This window comes from Atractosteus spatula, chromosome 13 (assembly GCF_055471065.1).
Source record: "Atractosteus spatula isolate fAtrSpa1 chromosome 13, fAtrSpa1.hap1, whole genome shotgun sequence".
Lineage (NCBI taxonomy): Eukaryota > Metazoa > Chordata > Actinopteri > Semionotiformes > Lepisosteidae > Atractosteus > Atractosteus spatula.
Genome location: NC_142718.1, coordinates 7784170 through 7803436, shown reverse-complemented (window position 1 = coordinate 7803436; position 19267 = coordinate 7784170). Strand labels below are relative to the sequence as shown.

Here is a 19267-nt window from a genome sequence, read left to right as displayed (position 1 = left end):
GCTGCTCCTGGACTTTTAGTTTTCTTTCATTTGATCTTGACTTTTGCAATGATTAGGTAACCGTTTCTGCCTGTATCAATAATAGGTTTTCAGTCCAGACTTCTCCATCTTCCTCCTATGATGATGTAATCTATTTGGTTCTCATATTGTCCGTCTGGCAACCTCAAAGTGACCTCCATGCGTTTTATATTGTAAGGGAATATTGTGCCACTGATAATGATGCGATTGGGAGTGGTTAGCATTGCTGCTTCACAGCGCTGGGGCCCTGGGATTAAATCCTGGGGTGCTATCTGCATATTTGGCACACCGAATTTAACTTTGCACTGTTTGATGATTGATAGATAGCACCCCAAGTGCGTTAGACGTTAGTGAAACAATTGCTTCATTTATTCTGTTTTGCTACTGTACTTCTTTGAATCAATGAAAGTATAATAACGTCTCTGAACATCGTTGACAATATTAATTTATGAGTAAGAAATAAATGAAAAATATAATATTCATATATAGCAGGTAGTGGTAGCTAAAAACAAAAGAATAAGTTCCGCAAAAGTATTCCATCTTTTTCATAAATATTTATGCCTCAAAGTAACCCACTCACGTGCTTTATAATGTTTTGGGGTTTTAATTAGATTTGTTGTAATGGAAAAAGTGACGTGTTGGCTGCTGAGTGGTACAATTCTCTCCTTTTTAAGACGACAGGGTCCGGGTTAAAACACAGCCAATACAAAAGTTGTGCTGTTAATGCATTCTCATTATTCATAAATGAAAACCTTTAAAATCGATTTTTTTTTTTACACACGTTTTTCTGCCTTTTTCTCTTCTTAGTAGTTGATTTAAAATAATTTTCATTTGGCTTCACCAAGGTTATTAAAGTGCCTTCTCGCATAGTACCTGTTTCAGCTCAGCTTTTCTGGTGCAGCACCGGAGGGGCGTGTCTTGTGCTTTGGTGGTTGCCTTGTCTTCTGGCAGTGAGGGGAACTTGGGTGTGGGCTGAAGTCTTTTATCTGCAATCTCCTTCTTGTCTGAAGACTAGGAGTATAGAAATCACTGCTTGCAATGCACTGGATTTCAATACCCAAAGAGCTGACAATACTTTGGACAATAGGAGCTCCATTTAGAATTCCAAAAGGAAAAGAGTAAGGATTCACAGAGCCTCCCCTCAACTCATGTGTTTGCATTCCATCTGTCAGGACACATTTGAAAGTGAAATCAATTTGAGATCTATAATAAAAATTAAATTGATAAATGTAAGTGGGCAGAAAGCTAAATATCTGCCTATATGCTTATCATGTAAATTCACAAACTGATGCGTTTAAAAATAACCGAAACACATGAACATGTGTGCGTGCGTCATGTTAACTGTCTTGTGTTATAATTTATTTCCTCCCTTATTGTGCTGATCCTTGAAGAAACCAAGTATAGCCCTTCCAAATGCATACTCAGCATCTTGACAGATTGTGTCCTTAGTGTCTCTTCAGGGTGGGAAACGTGTGTTTTTTTTCTGACAAAGTCAGCAATAAAGCCTCTTAGAACACACTGTGTTTGGTTGTTGTCATCTGTATATAAACACTCAGGCTTTAATTTGTGTACATGGTCCAATGGGTCAAAACAAAGTCTGTGTTTACCTGAGAGGCTTCTTCACAATGTTTTAGACTGCATGGAGCTATTTTATAGTTTAACCACTACCTTTGACAAAAATGAACTGGCAGTTCAAATGTTTACTACTGTTATACTATATAAGAAGTACTAAATTTGAGTGAGTTTCTTTCAAATCTCTGTTTTGTAAAAGAAATCTACACTTACTGTAGTTATTTAGTTATTGTTGAATAGTTAACAGCACTCAGACCCCTTGTTTGGTGAGACTATGCAGCAAATTGTCCTTCAGTTTTTCTTCTTATCACATCCATTAAGAGGGCTAGGTGTTTTCCCAGTTTTCTAGAGTCAAATTAGCACCACTGATATCACAAGCAATAGTCCAATTTACTCTTGTGGATATTTTTGCAAGTCAAACTTACCTTGGTTCATTCCAGATGTTTAACAAATGCAAAGGAAAACAATCCAGATTGATTTAGAAAGCAATATACAGAAGCAAATATGATCTACTGCTCTTTTGATTTACCGACTGCTCTCCCAACAGCGTCTGTTTCGGACCTAATCTTTCTCTCTCTCTTTCTGTCTCTCACAGTGGCATGTTTGATGATGGGGTCCATATGTACCTAATTGAACCATTGCACCAGCAGCATTTTATAGTAAGTTCTCTTCTCATTCAGACAAACGTCTCTAGCAAGTGAATAGCAGTTACAAATTCAATTGGAGCTAAATGGTCTGATTCCAGGACAAAAAGTAGATTTGTGGAAGGGCATTGAGTTTTGACCTTTAGTGTCAAAATCATAAGGTCACTAACCAGGTCTAAGATTTTTATTAAGTATTTGTCTTCAGAAATATTTACAGTTTTTTTTACTTATAATATAATATTTCTTATAATATTTACAATTGACCTTTTTGGACATTATTTGGTCAAATTGACAGTACTGTATATTCACGTTGCCCTGTTAAAAAGCACCGGGACTTGTCATGAAAGGTAGATTAAGCAGTTATTCTCAAGTTACAGTAAGCAGCAATAACTAATCAATAATATGGAAACAAGGGAAATATAAAGGAAACTCAATAGATGGATAGACTGCAGGGGAGAGTGCTAACACTGAAAACAAAGAAAATATACAGTAAAAGTTATGTATTTTATTTAAATTTTAATCATTGGCAGCCAGCCTGTCCAACAATGCAATCTCACATGTTACTGTTATGAGTGAGTAGCAAGGAGATATACAGTAGGGTGATTTGTCAGGCATAGGAACTGTTTTTTTTTTGTCCAGCTCCTGATTTGAAGTTGTTAATTATTTTTTGGTCATCAACAAATAATCGTACCTGTTGAAGATAAAGGCAAAAGACATTGAATTAAAATAGTTTATTTGACGGATTCCCTCTGTTCTTAAACTATCTGAGCTCTTAGAATAGAAACACCAGAAGACATTGAAGCAACATCTGAGGAATTCCTTTTAAGGATTCCTCAGTTTTAGAATGTTTTGTTCAGCATCATTCAGACCATAGACTGTATTTTTAATAACTAACAACAGAACTGACAGACCTGGATTTAACTTCTTCCCAAGATACAGATGCAAAACGTGTTTGAGTTACGTACTGTATTCAGTAGTACTGTACAGTTTATTAGAGTGTAAAACAATGGACTTTTATTATATTGAAATAAATATATAGTCAGGAGATGTCACTGTAATTATCTACATATAAGCAATGCAGGTATAATTGTTAACTCAGTCTTCTGAGGACACACGTTCTGCAATTAAAATGGCTTTTTAAAAAAGAAATCTTTCTTGTTGACAAATGAAGTTGTCAGTAACATTATTTTACAATGACTTGGAGATCAGTGCATAGTCTATTGAGAAAATCGGACATGAACGCTTACAGTACATACCTTTTGTACTAGGAATGCTAACTGATCAATGCAAACACAGCAGAAACATAGACCCAGGTGTTAAAAGTGTGTCACTATAGTACTTATTGGTGCCCTTATTCTTTTGTTCCAGAATTTCTCTCTAAATTTAAATTTAAGAAATAAATACTGTAGAAGTAGCATATACATAGCCACACATTGAAATTTAAATTACTGTGAATGTATTTAATGCCAGGAAGATTTTAGAATACAACTTCTAAAATGTGAATGTTTTCCCTTTCAAAAAATTTGTAATAAGGATGAAGTAAGATTACATGAGAATACTGCTGAAATAACATGCCTTTGGTTTTTCATTTAAAAAATGTATTTCCCTATTTCAGCTTTTTTGCCTTCCCCATAGGTCTGTGCGGAAATTAATCACACTGACAGCTGCATTAATCACACAGTGCCCAGATTTGAGTTTTGTTAAATATAGCAGCTGTTGTAGTACGTATACAGTAGTTTAGATACTCTTCATCTATGACAATGCTTTCTTGTTACAGCACATTTGTTGTATCAATGTCAATGTTTTCAAACTAATGACATCTTTTATTTTATGCATAAATGGTGATGAACTGTCAGTTCAGTTTCAGTTTTAGAACTTGCAGTACTTCGTATGTGGCAAAATATATTTTGGAATAAAATTTAACTGTAGAATCTCTACTTTAGCACTAGGTTTTCAAATGGCAGAAAATGTCAAGCTTGACATAATGAAATTCTGATACTGTTTTCCATTGCCCATGAGATGTTGTCAGTTGGTCTGTAACTCTTATGTGTCCTTACTAGAAGCCTGTTTGGTAACCCTTTTCAAGCAATTTTTCAAACCTGCATTCCAATGTTTTACCTTTAATACAATCATGCTGACATTGATTTTATAAAATGTATTTAATTTAGTCTTAATTAGTTTTTTTTTCTTTTGCAGGACACAGCTGCACGGCCACATTCAATCAGAAGAAGCATGAGCATCCAGTCAATAGAACAGTTCAATGACTCAGGTAACTCCAAATCCCCTCCCGGAACTGTAACCAATATAACCTCAAACGAGTCTCACCATCGTTAAGCCTAATGAGTTATTCCACTAACCAATCACATAACCTTTGTGATGCCGTGTGGGAATGTGCCTCGGTTTATGTGTGTTTATTTTGATGCTTCACCTTTCACAAGATGGCGTGCAGATCCCGGTGAGTTGACAGACTCAACAATCGATGGAGCAGGATCAGCTGCTCATCCTGCTCCAGACAGAAAAAATAGAGTACTGAGCAACTAGGAAGATGGGTGTGTATACAATGAGCTGATTTCCAGATGGAAGGCTATTCAGATCACTCCACTCCTTTTCCACACAGACTAGATTGGTCTCTTTGCAGGAGTGTGGCTGAATAAGTTTACTTTCCTGTAAGGGTAAGAAGGAGCAGCATTGCAGTTATATTTCACTAGAGTTGACGCAGTCCTGTTACTGACTGTTCTCCCCAGAGCTGATAGAAGACCTCTGCTGTGTTATTTCACAAGTCCTGTTACTGAATTTTATGTTTCCCAGCACTGATAAAATAACAGCACCTCTGTTGTGCTATTTCACCAGCTCTGGCGAAGAACAGACCTGTTGCTGAATATTACTTTTCAGCAGTGCTGATAAAAGAGTGGGGTGTTGCTGTTGAGATGTTTTTAAACACCCGGTGGCATTATGTGGGGGCGTGTTCAGTGTGGAGGCGGAGCCCTGGGTGAAGTCGTCACAGCTGTTCTGGCTGCAAGAGGATCAGCCACAGCTGTGAGGGCTCTATTAAGGCACACTGGACTACCCCCGAAGGGACGAGCAGGGCCACCCTCGGAAGGGGAGGATCATTTCCCTGGCAGTCCCGGAGGGGGATTGTACCCACGTAAAGGCCGTCGTTCTTTCTCTTTTCTTTTCTTTTTGCCTGTCCCGTTGCGTATCTCCAATCCATGAGTTTTTATTTTGCTTTGGCCTTGTGCTCCCTGCTCTTCCAGACTGGACCCCGCTGAATAGGGTAGGTCCAGGCTAGTCACTGCTGTGCTAAGCGGCTTCTTTTTCCCAGGCTGGATCCCGTTGAATAGGATAAGCCCAGCCTGGATCTCGCGATGCACAGTGGGACACATTTCTTTGTGCTTTTTGTTCGTGTTTTTCTTGTTTTTTGGGGTTATTTTTGTGTTATTGTGTTATTGTTATTGCTGTTCAATGTTACCACCCGTGCTAATAAGAGCGGTACTGGCTGGGCAGGTTGTTATTTTCCCCTACCGTGAAATTTTGACATGTGACTTCACACCTTATTATTGGAACCCTTTAATAGTAGTGGTGGAACCACAGACTGGCTGATCCTCTTGGGCCAGGGACACAAAACCGTACTGGGGCCCTTGACCTGCCAACAGCTGAATCTAAAGCTACTGCTTTACCTTGTTGTGTTGCCAGCAGGAAATATTACCTTAAGCGGCACTAAGACAGCTTCCACCCCAGAGCTGTGTCAACTTTAGCCTTTGGCCCTGTAATAGCTCCTTGCCTTCAGATCTAACCCATGTGGGAAGATAACTTTTCCTCATCCCCTACCTGTCTTCCCTCAGAAACTGCTCTCCAGGAGTTGTCTAAACCAGCCCATCTAACCCTTACAATTGAGACCAAGGGGAACCTTTTAACTGTGATTTTAACGTAAAGACACTGATTTACCAGGTTCTCACAACTGTTGGTGATCTCTCTTGTGTGATCTTTACCTCTGATGTTACCTCTAACCTCTCTCATCTATTAACGTTTAAATTAAGCCCATTCTTCTCAGTGCCACCAGTATTTCAAACGTATTTTATTGCAGATCTTTTCTTGCTATTTGCTACAATGACTGAAATATACTCAGTACATAACCTTACATCAAGTACAAGTCATGCACCTACTATATTCTGTCCATGATAAGCATTTTTATGTATCAAACAAATTAAGTTTTTTGGCATTTATATTCCATATTCCAGTTTATATTCCATTTACTAAAATTTCTCGCAACACAAGCACATCATTCAGGTTACTGTTATAAATTGAACATTCCAGTCAGAAATGGCCATTTTTCCAGAATGTAATGATCAGGAAGGAGAAAGGGGTTTTCTCAAGTGTCTCCTTGGAATACGTTTTAAAATTTATGCTATTGATGCAATGATGTCGTTTTTGTCTTCAGTGAAATATGATGAATTGAACTAAATGAATACCTTCATATCTAGTTCATTCATTTTAAGTTTGGAACGATGTTCTGTAGTACAGTATCTCTTATCCAGGGATTTGTTTATACAGTACTTCTGGTAACGAAGGCCGAAACCTGATCATGAGCCAGCAAGCTGCTCGACACACTTCAGTTCAGTGCAATTTGGAGGTCATAAGGATAGCTAGCTCAGCACATGAACGAAACTGCTGATACCGTCACTCTGTAAAAAGCTTTTCTATGAAGCATGTTACATTCTTTAAAAATATGCCCACTGCAGATTCCCCTGCTGTCTTTTCAGTAGCAGGCATTGTGATGCCTGCAACAGTATTTTAAAATGGAGGGGTTACACTTTTTTTTGGTCAAGTTTCGGTTACAGAATGTGTGTGTGTGCCTAAATCAGTTTAAGAATCGCGTCCAAATCCCTATAATTTGATTTACAAATGTCACATGGCCAATGAATCAGAATGTGCCTTCCATTTTTAATACCGAATTAGTGTTTCAAAAAATTATTTACAGCCCAAGGACAGAATGGTATCTGTAAGTCAGTGTTGTTCCTAACCTCTTTAAGAGGTAACGCTGTTACTATCTTTGTGATTTCATTAAAAATGGCAGCTGTGCAGCATTTTCTGAACACTCGACACCTATTAAGGGAGAGTGACCTTCAGTTTGGCAAACACACACTTTTTTCAAAGAGCAGCAGATCCATATGTTCCTGAAGGCTGAAAGGTTCTGCTTATAATATGCGCACAGCACCCAAGGGGCATCCTACAAGCTTCGATTGTAATGGTTTCATGCCTTTAAATTGTTCTGTCTTACTTAAATTAAGAGCCCGAGAGAGGTTCCAAATGAAAGGAGGCCTTTTCGACCATCAGCTCATTAGTTGCCAGTAGGTGATCGATTTAAGGGCGCCAATGTATTTTTTGTAATGTGGTAAGCAAAACTAGAAAAAATAAAGATGCCTTCGTAATAGTGCACTCTAAAATTTTAATATTCTGTCCCTAGATTTAATTTCAAAGCTTTTAACTGTGTATCTTAACACTGCCTTATTGTTTCACTGTATTTTGTAGAAGATGTAATGGATGTCAACACGAACACCTCAGTCTTTTTCATAAGCAGCTTCTTCACGTTTTCTGCTTGTTAACTTTGAATGTTATATGTCTGGTGTTTGCCCATTGTTGGAATTGCATCCGTCTTCTCAAATTTCAATTATGCCCCCACAGTATTTGTTAATTTTCTTATTCCGGTGTCATGTGGAAATTTCACACATAAGTTCAGTTCCTGGGGTGCTGTCTGTGTGGAGTTTGTATGTTCCTCCCACAGACCTACAGTAAGTCATGCTGGTGGGTTAATAGGTTTCTGGTAGAACTGGTCCTGGTGTGTGCGTGTCTGTGTTTGTGTCTGTGTGTCTTCCCTGTTAGGGAGTGGCTTCCTGTCCAAGGTGTACCCTGACATGTGCCCCTTTCCCATTCCTTGCCGGGATAGGCTCTGGCTCCCTGAAGTGGAAAAGGCTATTACAATGTAGGATGGATACAATATAGGTGAGAGACTTTTAGTCCTAGCACAGTGTGCCCAAATAAAGAGATTGAATTTTGTGCATTCATGCTTCCATTGGATAGACTATATTGAAAAACACCTTCTTATCTTATGGTGGTTATTGAGGGACACAGATAGCTTCCCGTATGATCTTTTGTGTGTCAGCAACTAGCAGAAAAGTTTTTGTTTTGACATTTTAGGGCTGCACCTGCTCTGGGGCTCATAAGATGGTAACTCAAGGCACTCGGAACATGCCGTTCACCGAAATGTCAGGAGCTGATGGTATGGAATCAGAGGTGTGGTGATATGACAGAAGTCATGTAACATTTGAAAAGAGCCAACAGACATGGAACATTTTAGACATGCATTGTGGGTGAGAAAACCTTCATAGGAATTTTTCAAGGCAAGCAAAAAGAATAAAGATATGTCGTTATATTTTTAAGTGTGGCAGAAAAGGAAGTCCCCTTTCAAAATCCTCTTCAGAAATCACGGCCAGGCAAAGTTCCCTCCGTGCTACGTACGATGGGAGGCTTTGGTATTTGTAGAACGGGTGTGGTCTGAACACTGATCTACAGTTACACGCTGATGTGACACCCAAAATACCTCCTTTATTATACAGGAGTAAAATGGTATATGGCACTGGAATTCTTTATTCAGTACATACTGTATCTTTTAAATACTGGTAATCATTTTAAACAAGTTGTCTTTTAAAAACCACCTGTTTTTAAACAGTGCCTTCCACATTCTCTCCTGTCCTGCTAATCCTGCTGTTATCTTGAAATGATCTACTGCTTGTGCCTGCGCTGCTGGAGATGGGAGGGGGGTGTTGAGCAGTGGAGGCAAGCAGTGCTGCTAATGCAGTTACTGTAATACAGTCAAACCCTTGTGGTGATCTACTTACGAAGATAAGAACGGTTTACTAACGAGAGGAGGCCGTTTGGCCCTTCTAAACAATCTTGGAGCTAGCACTTAATTAATAATAATAATGATGATGATGCCTTACACTTATACAGCGCTTTTCTGGACACACCACTCAAAGCGCTTTACAGGTAATGGGGTCTCCCCTCCACCACCACCAGTGTGCAGCCCCCACCTGGATGATGCGACGGCAGCCATAGTGCGCCAGAACGCTCACCACACACCAGCTATCGGTGGGGAGGAGAGCAGAGTAATGAAGCCAATTCATACTGTAGATGGGGATTATTAGGAGGCCATGATTGGTAAAGGCCAATGGGAAATTTGGCAATGAAACCGATTTTAATTGATCCAAGGACCGTTTCCTGGAGGAAGCTGGGGTACCTGCTTCAATAACATGGCTGAATATCTTGTTTCACACTGCCATAGCAGTGTTTGCAGCACTTTATAATTTAGTCAGTGAGCATTAGGGACAAATCACAGTTTTGGTGTGTTAAATCGGGGACATGATAGAAATTCTGTACTTCCTATGCAAAGCTCTGTGTGTGTTATTTTATCACACCCGTTATATACTCTATCAAAGTTGTTTCAGAAAACCATGTGGTACAGTCTGGAGTCTTCAGTCTCCAAGAAACAAATGAGGCTATTATTTATTATCTTTGATGTGTGATGAATTTACATTTGGTGTTTTTCTGAGCCCCCGATAGTGATCTTAAAAACGTTTCTAGCTTAAACATTTTACAATTTGTTGTGTAAATTAGCTAGCAGTGTTTTATTTATTTATCAAAGAAATGTGGCATCCACTGATTCGTCTACTTCTTTCCGCTAGGTGGAGGCAGATACTGTATAGTTAGCAGTCAAGGGAGGAGAACGGGTGTTAAGATGTCTGAATACAAAACATTGCTGCCCTCTAGTGACTGAAACAAGAGCGCTTCCGCTGTGTGTTGCTGACAGCCCTGTGCTGGTTGTTCCACACAGGCTTTTTAGTGTGTCCATGAGGCCTGTGTTGGGCATGCTTTGGAATACGTCAGTACATATGTCCCTCCATACTGTACATGGAGAAGACATCACTCCTGTGTTAGAAAGTTGCACTGAGAAGACTGACAGTGTGGCGTTATGCAAACATTTTGGAGCATATACAGTAACTGAATGTTCCAATTTTTAGGCTGAGATAGTTTATGCTTGCTTTCTGTTTTGCTGCATTCGTACTCTTTATCACCTCACCATCTCACATTAGTGGTTTATGCCTCGACTGATATAGTCCAGCACCTAAGATATTCAGCCATCCTTTTCCATTAGAAGTTACAGAAAAAAGACCTGAGGACTATTCTGAGTCTTCTGTGACTTATGTTGCAGTCAAAATGCAAATGGCTGTCCATGTCAAATATATTGTGTTTATTGGTAACTGGACAGCATCCTAATCGCTCTCAGCCTATTAACCTTTGAAGTTGTTGCTGTTGTGTAGATCTGTTTTCTGCTGCTGGAAATAATAACTGGTCTTAAAGAGGAGTCTGTATTAATCAGTCCCCAAGGGTAAAGGGTACTGAAGAGCCCACAGCTGGAGTGGACTGGCCAGCAGCCAAGGCACTGGTAGTTCATGTTCCTATCCAGATGTCCACAGCTCATTGCGATGAGTGCAGCTCTTCTCCCACTGGGATGAGATCACAGCCACTTAACGGGCATCAGAGCCAAACAGGGCTGCTCTGTAGTCAGTAGAGATTCTGTTCCTCCAAAAGGCCAGGCCTCCTTCCACTGGAAGATTATCCACATTCCAAGGGAATAACCAAATAATAGTGGCATTGCCAGGATTTTATATCTGGGGTGGCAGAAGGGTGGCAGGGATGGCTATGGGGAGGGCATTTTTAATTGATATTATTTGCCTTCTAAAATAGGATGTACTACTAAAAGGTGTACTGCTATTCTTCTCTGTGCCATAATGTATTATAATTTCAAATAACAGAACAAATCGTCATATGAAAGGATTGCTTATTATGGTTCGCCCGTGGTCTCTGTTGTTGCTAATGTCCACATTAGCTAATCAAGTGTCATTGATAAATAGTAAATCAGACAAAAACATCATGAGTACCACTATCAGAATCAAGCGTCTTAGTATCAGTGTGCAGGTATCAATATCTGTTCATTCCTGGTGTTGAACCTTCCCTTCTCACTGTCTCTCACCAACCGAACTGTCGTCTTCTGCCTTCGCTCGAGCTGCGATGTCACGTCCCCGAGCCAACATTTTGTGCAGTTTTCTCTCGGCCGCAGGGGAACGACCTCCAGCGATTTGCCTCGCATTTGCCAACAACCAGCCTTTTTATCATACAGGCAATGGGTACACTCTTAACAAATCGGTTGCGTTTATTTTGTCACATGCACCAGTGCAATGAAATGTGTGGCGGACACATCAGAATTGTTTCCTGTTCCATGTTTTCTTTTGTTGGTAAACTTGAGGCAATGTGGGCTTTTACGTAACGCTTACAGTGGGGTGGCAGCTGAGCCAAATTTGGGGATGATAATCGCCACTCTGTGCCACTCCTCCGGCTGCCCAAGCAATCCGTGCACTGTATTTCGATAACATCTGGGTGTGGTTCTTTCCGTGTCATTAGAGGATATGGATCAGATGCTGTCCGATCTGCCTGACCTCATGTGGCTGAGAAGAAGGAAAAAGAGAGCAGTAAGTATCAGACTAACACAAATCCCCTCATAAGCAAGAATGGTGATCACTCTAACAAATGTACAAGACGCGTTTTGGAGTTTATTGTTGTTTTGTTCACTAAAACAAGCTTAAATGCCACTGTTTTCTTTGTAGCTTATTTTTAAATAAGTATGTTCTTAAAGTCTTGCTCATCCTCTGAACTCCCTTGTGCATTCTCCCCTTTGAAAGAAAGCTATGCAACACTGATTGTAAGTATAAGTAAAGACATAAGGTTGCAGGTGATGAATTTCTATATTAGCTTCAATTCTTCATTTAATACATTTGCCGCTCTAACAGTAATAGTCACTGTTTTTTTCTCATGTAAGTCATGTTGTGTCTTTCAGTCTAATGATCAGATATTCATCTAGATTTTTTCAATAATAAGAAATATAAAATACAAGAACTGGTGTATACCTCCTGGGTAACTTGTCCCCGTGGGAGCAATTAGCATTTGCAATTTGTTAAATTGCAGTTTCATTTATGTTGGGTTTAACATAAATGGCAAACAACAACAGTGGATGCGTTTTTTTAACTAGTGTTCAACCGAACTGGTGTTTTCTTCGTAGGTACCCCGTAGCGTGTTTGAGGAAATGAAATATCTTGAAATCATGATAGTCATTGACCATAAGACGGTAAGTAGTATTTTTGTGCTCTATCAAAAGTCATCTTTCCTGAATATTAAGTGGTTAGCGTAAAATTCTCCAGTAATTCTGATTTTACGGTGAAGGTGATTTTGTTGATTTTAAATGATATGTTCCTTTCATCTTTTCAAATCGCTTTATCCAACTCAGTGTCACCCTATCCCTCAAGCAATGGGCGCAAGGCAGGGTACACCCTGAACGGGGTGCCAGTCCATCTCAGGGCACACAGACGCACTCACACCAGGGCGAGTTTTTTGCAGGAGCCAATTAACCTACCAGGATGTGTTTGGATTTTAGGAGAAAACCGGAGCACACAGCGGCAACCCACATGAACACGGGGAGAACCTTTGGTTTAATACGATTTTGCAGAACGTGTAAAACTCTTAGCTCTAAATGTGTTGTTGTAAGGAGCATAATTAAATCAAAGGGAAGATTATTACAGTAGTTTCAAGGAGACATTTACAGTGGAGGTCACCAAGCCATTCTTTATATTGTGAAATTTCTTAAAGAAAATGGTTGATCTGTAAAGCAGATTTAAATGTACTGGTTGCACACAAAATGTGCCAGTGCTTCTTTCGGTAGTTCAGTCAACATTTAATTATGACGAAACAGGCTGACAGATATAAAGGGATAGCTTACCTAATACATTGGTGTTTGGAGTTCTCTTGCCTGTCTGAGGGCATAAGGTCAGCGCCATCACAGCCCCCTAACACTAACTGCCTAACAAAGAATGAACCAGGGAGGCAGCTGCATAGGTCAAGATGGACTGGAGGATAGGGTGCTAGAAAAGATGTGCTAAGTTATGCCATGCTTCTGTACAGGAGAGTAGAAATGAGGGAGAATTTGACCTCCTCCTTAACTTCTGTTAAACAATTCCATGAATTCTAAACAGATCAAGAAAAAAAATCTGATTATGATGACATCTACAGTATAAATGAAGGGCTTTGAATAATTAAATTGACCAGAGAGGTCTGTTTCGTTTGGATATGTGGTGGTTTTCTCACAGTGCTGGCACCTTATGAGTTTTTTGGGATTGATTAAATAAATATTTTAAGTTTAGAGGCTGCCCAGTTTTTTCTAAACCTAATTTAAATACAGGTGCTTAACTTATTATAGGAAGCAATAGGAATTTAGGTGCTTAAGCGTTTGGAATTAATAATAAATTAATTAAATCAAGTGTACAATTTAAGTTTAATTGGGAACATAACAAATTTGTACATGGTTTCAAACATTTCTGAAGGGGGTTTATGATCAAGAGGTGTTAATGTAATAGTATTATTCTTCTATATGAAATTGACTATTATTTTGCCATAGGGAAATAAAATTGTTATAAGCTGTAAAAATCAGATGTCCTTCAATTTTAATAGGATTAGGGCACAAAAAAGACATACACTGCCCAGTTGTACTGTACATAGAAATACTGGTACACATTTATAACGAAGTATTTATAGGGAATTAAATTATTTACATTTTATATTTTACATATAAACACAACTGCATGTTGTAGCATGGGAGAGAACTTTAAAAACCTATTAAGTATATTGTAAGTCTTGTTTTATAACAACTGTTCACATATTCTGTCAGAAAAATCATAGAAGGACCATATATTTTTAATAGATGTGTTGAGAAATTTATATTTCCTAGTCTAAGCTGAATTTAAATGTATTGTCACTATCTCTTTATCTGTATAGCCTCATTTTAAATTGCAGTGATTAATTCTACAGTATGAAGTAGCTTTTCCACAAGAGGGCATAGTAGTCTATTTAAAATAAAAATCTACATATTTGTAGGAAATATAAAACTACATTAGATCCTGAAGAAATTAAAATTTAATTGTTGATAATGTGTAAGATTGTAAAACATTGTACATACACAGAATTATAGACAAATGCTCTTCATTTAAAGCAATCCACTAATTTGAGTAAATGTTTAAATTATAGCCCATGTTTTTAAATGTAATTGCCCACTGATTCATCCTATAGAGTTTCATAGTGGTTGTGCATGACTGCAGCTCATACAGTACATATAAATTTGCAGTTAATTCATTTGGAGTCTTTAATGTTTTTTTAATGATCACATTACATTACACTTAATAATAATGTAAAACAATATTCAATTTGTTGTTTTAAATTTTATTGCCTATTATGATTTCTGTAATTGGTTCCGCACTTCGTAACCATATCCTTAGTGGTGGTAAGCACTTAAGGATGTTGCCATTCTGATCATCTGTGCTTCCATCATGTTGTATGTTTCCTCTTCAGGTCATAAGCATTTTCCACATGGTCTTCATGATTGCAGGAGATGGATATTTACTGCTTGAACACTTTCGCACATAAAAGACCACATATGCTCCCAGGAATTAGTGTCTAGAGTTTGATTAAACTGTGTCACAGTTGTGAATCTTTGTATTGCATGTGTAGCGCAAGCCGAGAGGTGATCTTTTTGAATAGGTGAACATTAGCATGTAGAGGTATTGGCAAAAGAAACTTCAGAATTTTTTTTTTTGCCTTAGCTAGCAGAAGTCACCATCAAACCATACCCCACACCATGAGAGATGTTTCACGGTCTCATCCTTGTAATGTGCGATTACTGCCTCTTTAAGACGGTTCAGTAATATTTCCTGAGCTTGACTCGTACACTGCAGGGAGATACTATGAAAAGCAGAACTCGTCAGAAAAAACGAGCTGAAGCAAATATTTCTAGAAGCAGTAGGGCGTTCTCACATTTAAAGTCGCAGATACACCTAGAGGATTGGTGGTTGTGTCATTGCTTTCGAGTGCTATTGTAAAAAAAAAATGATCAGCAGTGGTTAAATAAACTGAAACTGAGTGGAAAGTAAAAGGAGGCAAATCTTGAGGCATGTGTCTTGTGGTTCCATATGCTCTCTGGCACAACTCGGGGGAGAGTGTCAAACAAAAAACATTGATTAGCAAAAAACAACACACAATCTCTTCAACACAAAACATTACACAACATAAACCAGTTCCACACAACTCCTACTGTACAGTATATACAGATATATGCATTTTCGCAGGCTTAGTTTTTAAAGATACAAACACCCTGCACCTGACTAGGCCAAAAAGCGAATCAAAACCTATATTCTAATAAAAGAATATGACTCGCAACTAAATCTGACTTCTTACCCACTAAAAGTATCAAAATAATTTGGGATAATCCCTGTGGACAACTGCTTTTCTGGCAGTGTGGTGGAGCAGTGGTTGGTATTGCTGCTTTGCTGCGCTAGGGCCCTGGTTCCTTTCTGGACCTGGTGTGCTGTCTGTGTGGAGTTTGTATGTTCTCCCCCATGTTCGCGTGCCCTGGGTGCTCCGGTGTCCACCCACAGTCCAGAAACAAACTGTCAGGTTGAGTGGTGTGGTGAGAGTGTGTGTTCGGCCTGTGATGGCCTGGTGTCCTGTCCAGGGTGTAGCCTGCCTTGTGCCCGTTGCTTGCTGGGATAGCCTCCTGCTCCCCTTGCGACCCTGAATGGGAAGCAGAGGTCTGAAAGTGGATGGATGGACATGCTGTTTTGCCACATAGTTTTGGATTTGGTCTTTGGTCCTCTGTCAGGAACAGTGTTATTTTAACTGTTGTTATTTTGAATCATATCACTATCAATTCAGGACATGCAAGAGCAGTTGTCTTAAACTTTTCCTTGAAATGGACAATCATCGTCTTTATAGTCCACAGCAGAATATGCATTGGATACTGCTAATTTTTAACACGCTATGCCACTATGCAAGCCCATTAGAAGTACATAAATTCATGTGTGCCTGTCGTGTATGGCATATCTCACTGCAAAAGGTGAATAAAGTCTGTCCTAGTTCTGGTATACATACCAAGGTTGAATATACTGTTTAATTCAGTTTTTAATTTTAAATTGTGGCAAACAATTGAATTGTTATTGTTAACTTATATTACATTCCTCGTAGTGGATATCAGATGTCATTTTTGTCATTTGTAACCGTTTTCTTGCTTTTTTCCTCCCTCCTTTCGTGCAGTTTAAGAGACACAAGACGAGACAACACACAAAAAACTATGCCAAATCTGTGGTAAATTTGGTGGATGCTGTAAGTAACCGTATAGATACTGTAGGCAAAAGCTGAGTGAACTTTGCAGCTTGTAGACTGTAGACTTGTAGACTGTGTAAAACTCTGGTGCCATAGAGAAACTGTTTGTTTCATTGTTTCACTGTGGGTTATAACATTTTAAAAGCTCTTAAGCTAAAACGGCATATGTGAGACTAGGTGGAGAATAAAAATGAAAAGTACATTTAAAAAAAGGTTTCTAAATAGTTGAGGCAATTGCAAAATAGGGGTTATGGCATCTTTTGTGTGCGTCTGTGTGCGTGGTAACTAATGGCAACCTGTTCCTCCCATGTGCCCCTTGTGCTGTGGCCCCTGTGTCGTGATTCCACTGGCTCGGGCTGGCCTGGCACTAGCCCGGCTCCTCTCTCACACCCGGTGTTCGACTCCTGTGCCTGTGCTGTCTCTGCCGGCAGGTCTTTAAAGAGCAGCTGCACACCAGGGTGGTGCTCGTTGCCGTGGAAATCTGGACGGAAAGGGACCAGATTCCGATCGGCGTCAAACCCCTGGACATGCTGCGGGATTTCTCCAAGTACAGGCAGCACTTTATTAAGCAGCACGCCGACGCGGTCCATCTCTTCTCGTATGTAACCGAGTTAAAGCTGGCCTGTTTTTTCCCACATCCCTGCTCTCTTCTGCTCTGAGGGTTAAAAGCTGTTTGCGTGTTGAGGGCTCCACTGACTTACTGCACATTCTGCTGGCACTTTTAGGGTTCACCTTAGGCAAAGAGTTTTACTTTCTTTCCCTTGTAATTAATTTGGGAAATAATGGATTATTACTTTGTTAAATGTGTGATTGCTTTTAGTTACTAATAAGAGTGTTAAACCTGGATACACATAAACTGTACACATAAACATAAATACAACATGAACCTTTTGAGTTTTGAAGTGATTGAGTCATTTGTAACACATTTCACTATACAGGGTATTTGAAAATGTTGTATCATACAAGAGTTAGAAAAGTCCTAAGCAATTAGAGCCTTATCTGTTGCCCCAATATGTCTCTTGTGATGTATATCTCAAAGTATCTTTCTCCTAAACGCAATTTTGTACAAGAAGTGTTTAAGCCATCTACGTGTTGAAGTTGGTGACAGTGTTAGTTGTATTTAAGCTGTAACACTGTAGTGGTACTTTATAACAGTGTTTAATTGCAGTAGTCAAAACTGAACCATTTACAGTGCATTTCTTTATTTTTGATAATTAAGTTTTTCTAGCGAAAGAAGTTTTATAAGTACTTCCAGACTGCCAGGAGGGTAAAAATAAAAATCCACTTTTGTCATTTACTGATTCTTTCATTTGTCTTTTAAATAACACTTGTCCCAAAAGTGCTTTTTATATCTTTTTCCATGCACTGGTGCTGTACATATTAGAACGTGTGTTTTAGGAAGTTCAAAAGATGATAACACATTAAACAATGTCTTTCTTACCTTTACTCAAAACTTTAACTTAAGGTTAATTAACTTAATGATTGTAACAAAGCAAGAAAAGAGATACTGATCTTTATGTGGGTTTTATTATAAAAGGTGGTTTGGTGATAATGGACAAAGTCTTCCTTTCTGTACCCGTACTTTATGTTAAATTATTTTGAAGTAACGGAGTCATTTTTAACACACTTCACTATAGAGGGTATTTGAAATAAGAGAACAAGCTTGAAACATCCAAAATGCTTTGGAAAAGTGCTAAGCAATGAGAGCCTTATCTGTTCCCCTAAGATGTCTCTTGTGATGTATATCTCAAAGCATCTTTCCCCTAAACACAGTTTTGTGAATGTATACCTGTAAGTGCAGAACTGCTGTGATAAAACAAAAACATGTTTTATGTTTTCTTGTAGAAATGTAACATTTCACTACAGAAGGAGCAGTGCTGCCTATTTTGCAGGAGTTTGCTCTGGAAGCAGAGGTGTAGGAGTCAATGAGGTGAGTTTGGCAAAGGGCTTAGCGCTCAGGCAGTGTGACTAGACAGGTTGTTAAAAAACACAGCACTTACAGTACCACAGGGGCACAAAATGGCAGTGTATTCGGGTACGCTCTGCAAAGCTTCTGTTGAAAGGTGTTTCAGAATTTTCTGAGATTTTCATACAACATACAGTGAAAAGCTTTTGGGATTGTGAAATGTGTCACCTCTGCTGTGCCGTAAAGAATTTTTTATTTTTGATGAAAGGTGTAATTTGAGGCAATTTTTTAGAAAATGAACTTTGGCTTTTGGGTTTCTTTGTGCGTACATGTTAACCCAATGTTAGAAAAAAAATGGTTCAGTCCCCCGAATTTCAAGTCAGCGTTGGGACAAATTAACTTAAAGTGAGTTTCATCAGTGTAAAGTTAGTATTTACCATACCTCTGATATGAAATGACTTCTTCCAGGCTGCAACCTATCAGCCTCACCAGGCTTTTGATATGTTCCTTTGAGATGCTTTGCCAATTCTTAACCACAGCCACTTTCAGATGTTGCTTGTTTCTGGGGATTTAGTACACATCAAAAATGAAGTTGCACTTCACCGACCCAATACCCTTTTTAATCTATCTCTGCTGAATGACCCTGGAAATAAACATTAAAAGAAAATCCTGTATTTATTGATGTGAGAGGTGGGTTTGTGATTTTCCTTTCTAATTTTAGTATGGTGCAACATGGACGATGGCACTGTCTTTGTCACAGAGCCTGGGTCAGAATTTGGGGATGCAGTGGGATCCAGCCTCAATGAGAAGTAGG

General features: G+C 39.0%; 1 protein-coding gene across 4 annotated transcripts in view; it reads left to right on the top strand.

The window, feature by feature from the left end:
* Positions 1 to 19267, top strand: part of adam23a (ADAM metallopeptidase domain 23a) — a 106364-nt gene that overhangs the window by 50497 nt on the left and 36600 nt on the right. For all 4 annotated transcript variants that reach the window (XM_088930088.1, XM_088930087.1, XM_088930091.1 and 1 more), the window contains exons 6-13: positions 2186 to 2249; positions 4431 to 4503; positions 11751 to 11818; positions 12406 to 12471; positions 16479 to 16547; positions 16979 to 17145; positions 18393 to 18477; positions 19175 to 19262. In XM_088930088.1, the coding sequence (XP_088786214.1) occupies positions 2186 to 2249; positions 4431 to 4503; positions 11751 to 11818; positions 12406 to 12471; positions 16479 to 16547; positions 16979 to 17145; positions 18393 to 18477; positions 19175 to 19262 (680 nt within the window). The remainder of the gene's footprint in view (positions 1 to 2185; positions 2250 to 4430; positions 4504 to 11750; positions 11819 to 12405; positions 12472 to 16478; positions 16548 to 16978; positions 17146 to 18392; positions 18478 to 19174; positions 19263 to 19267) is intronic.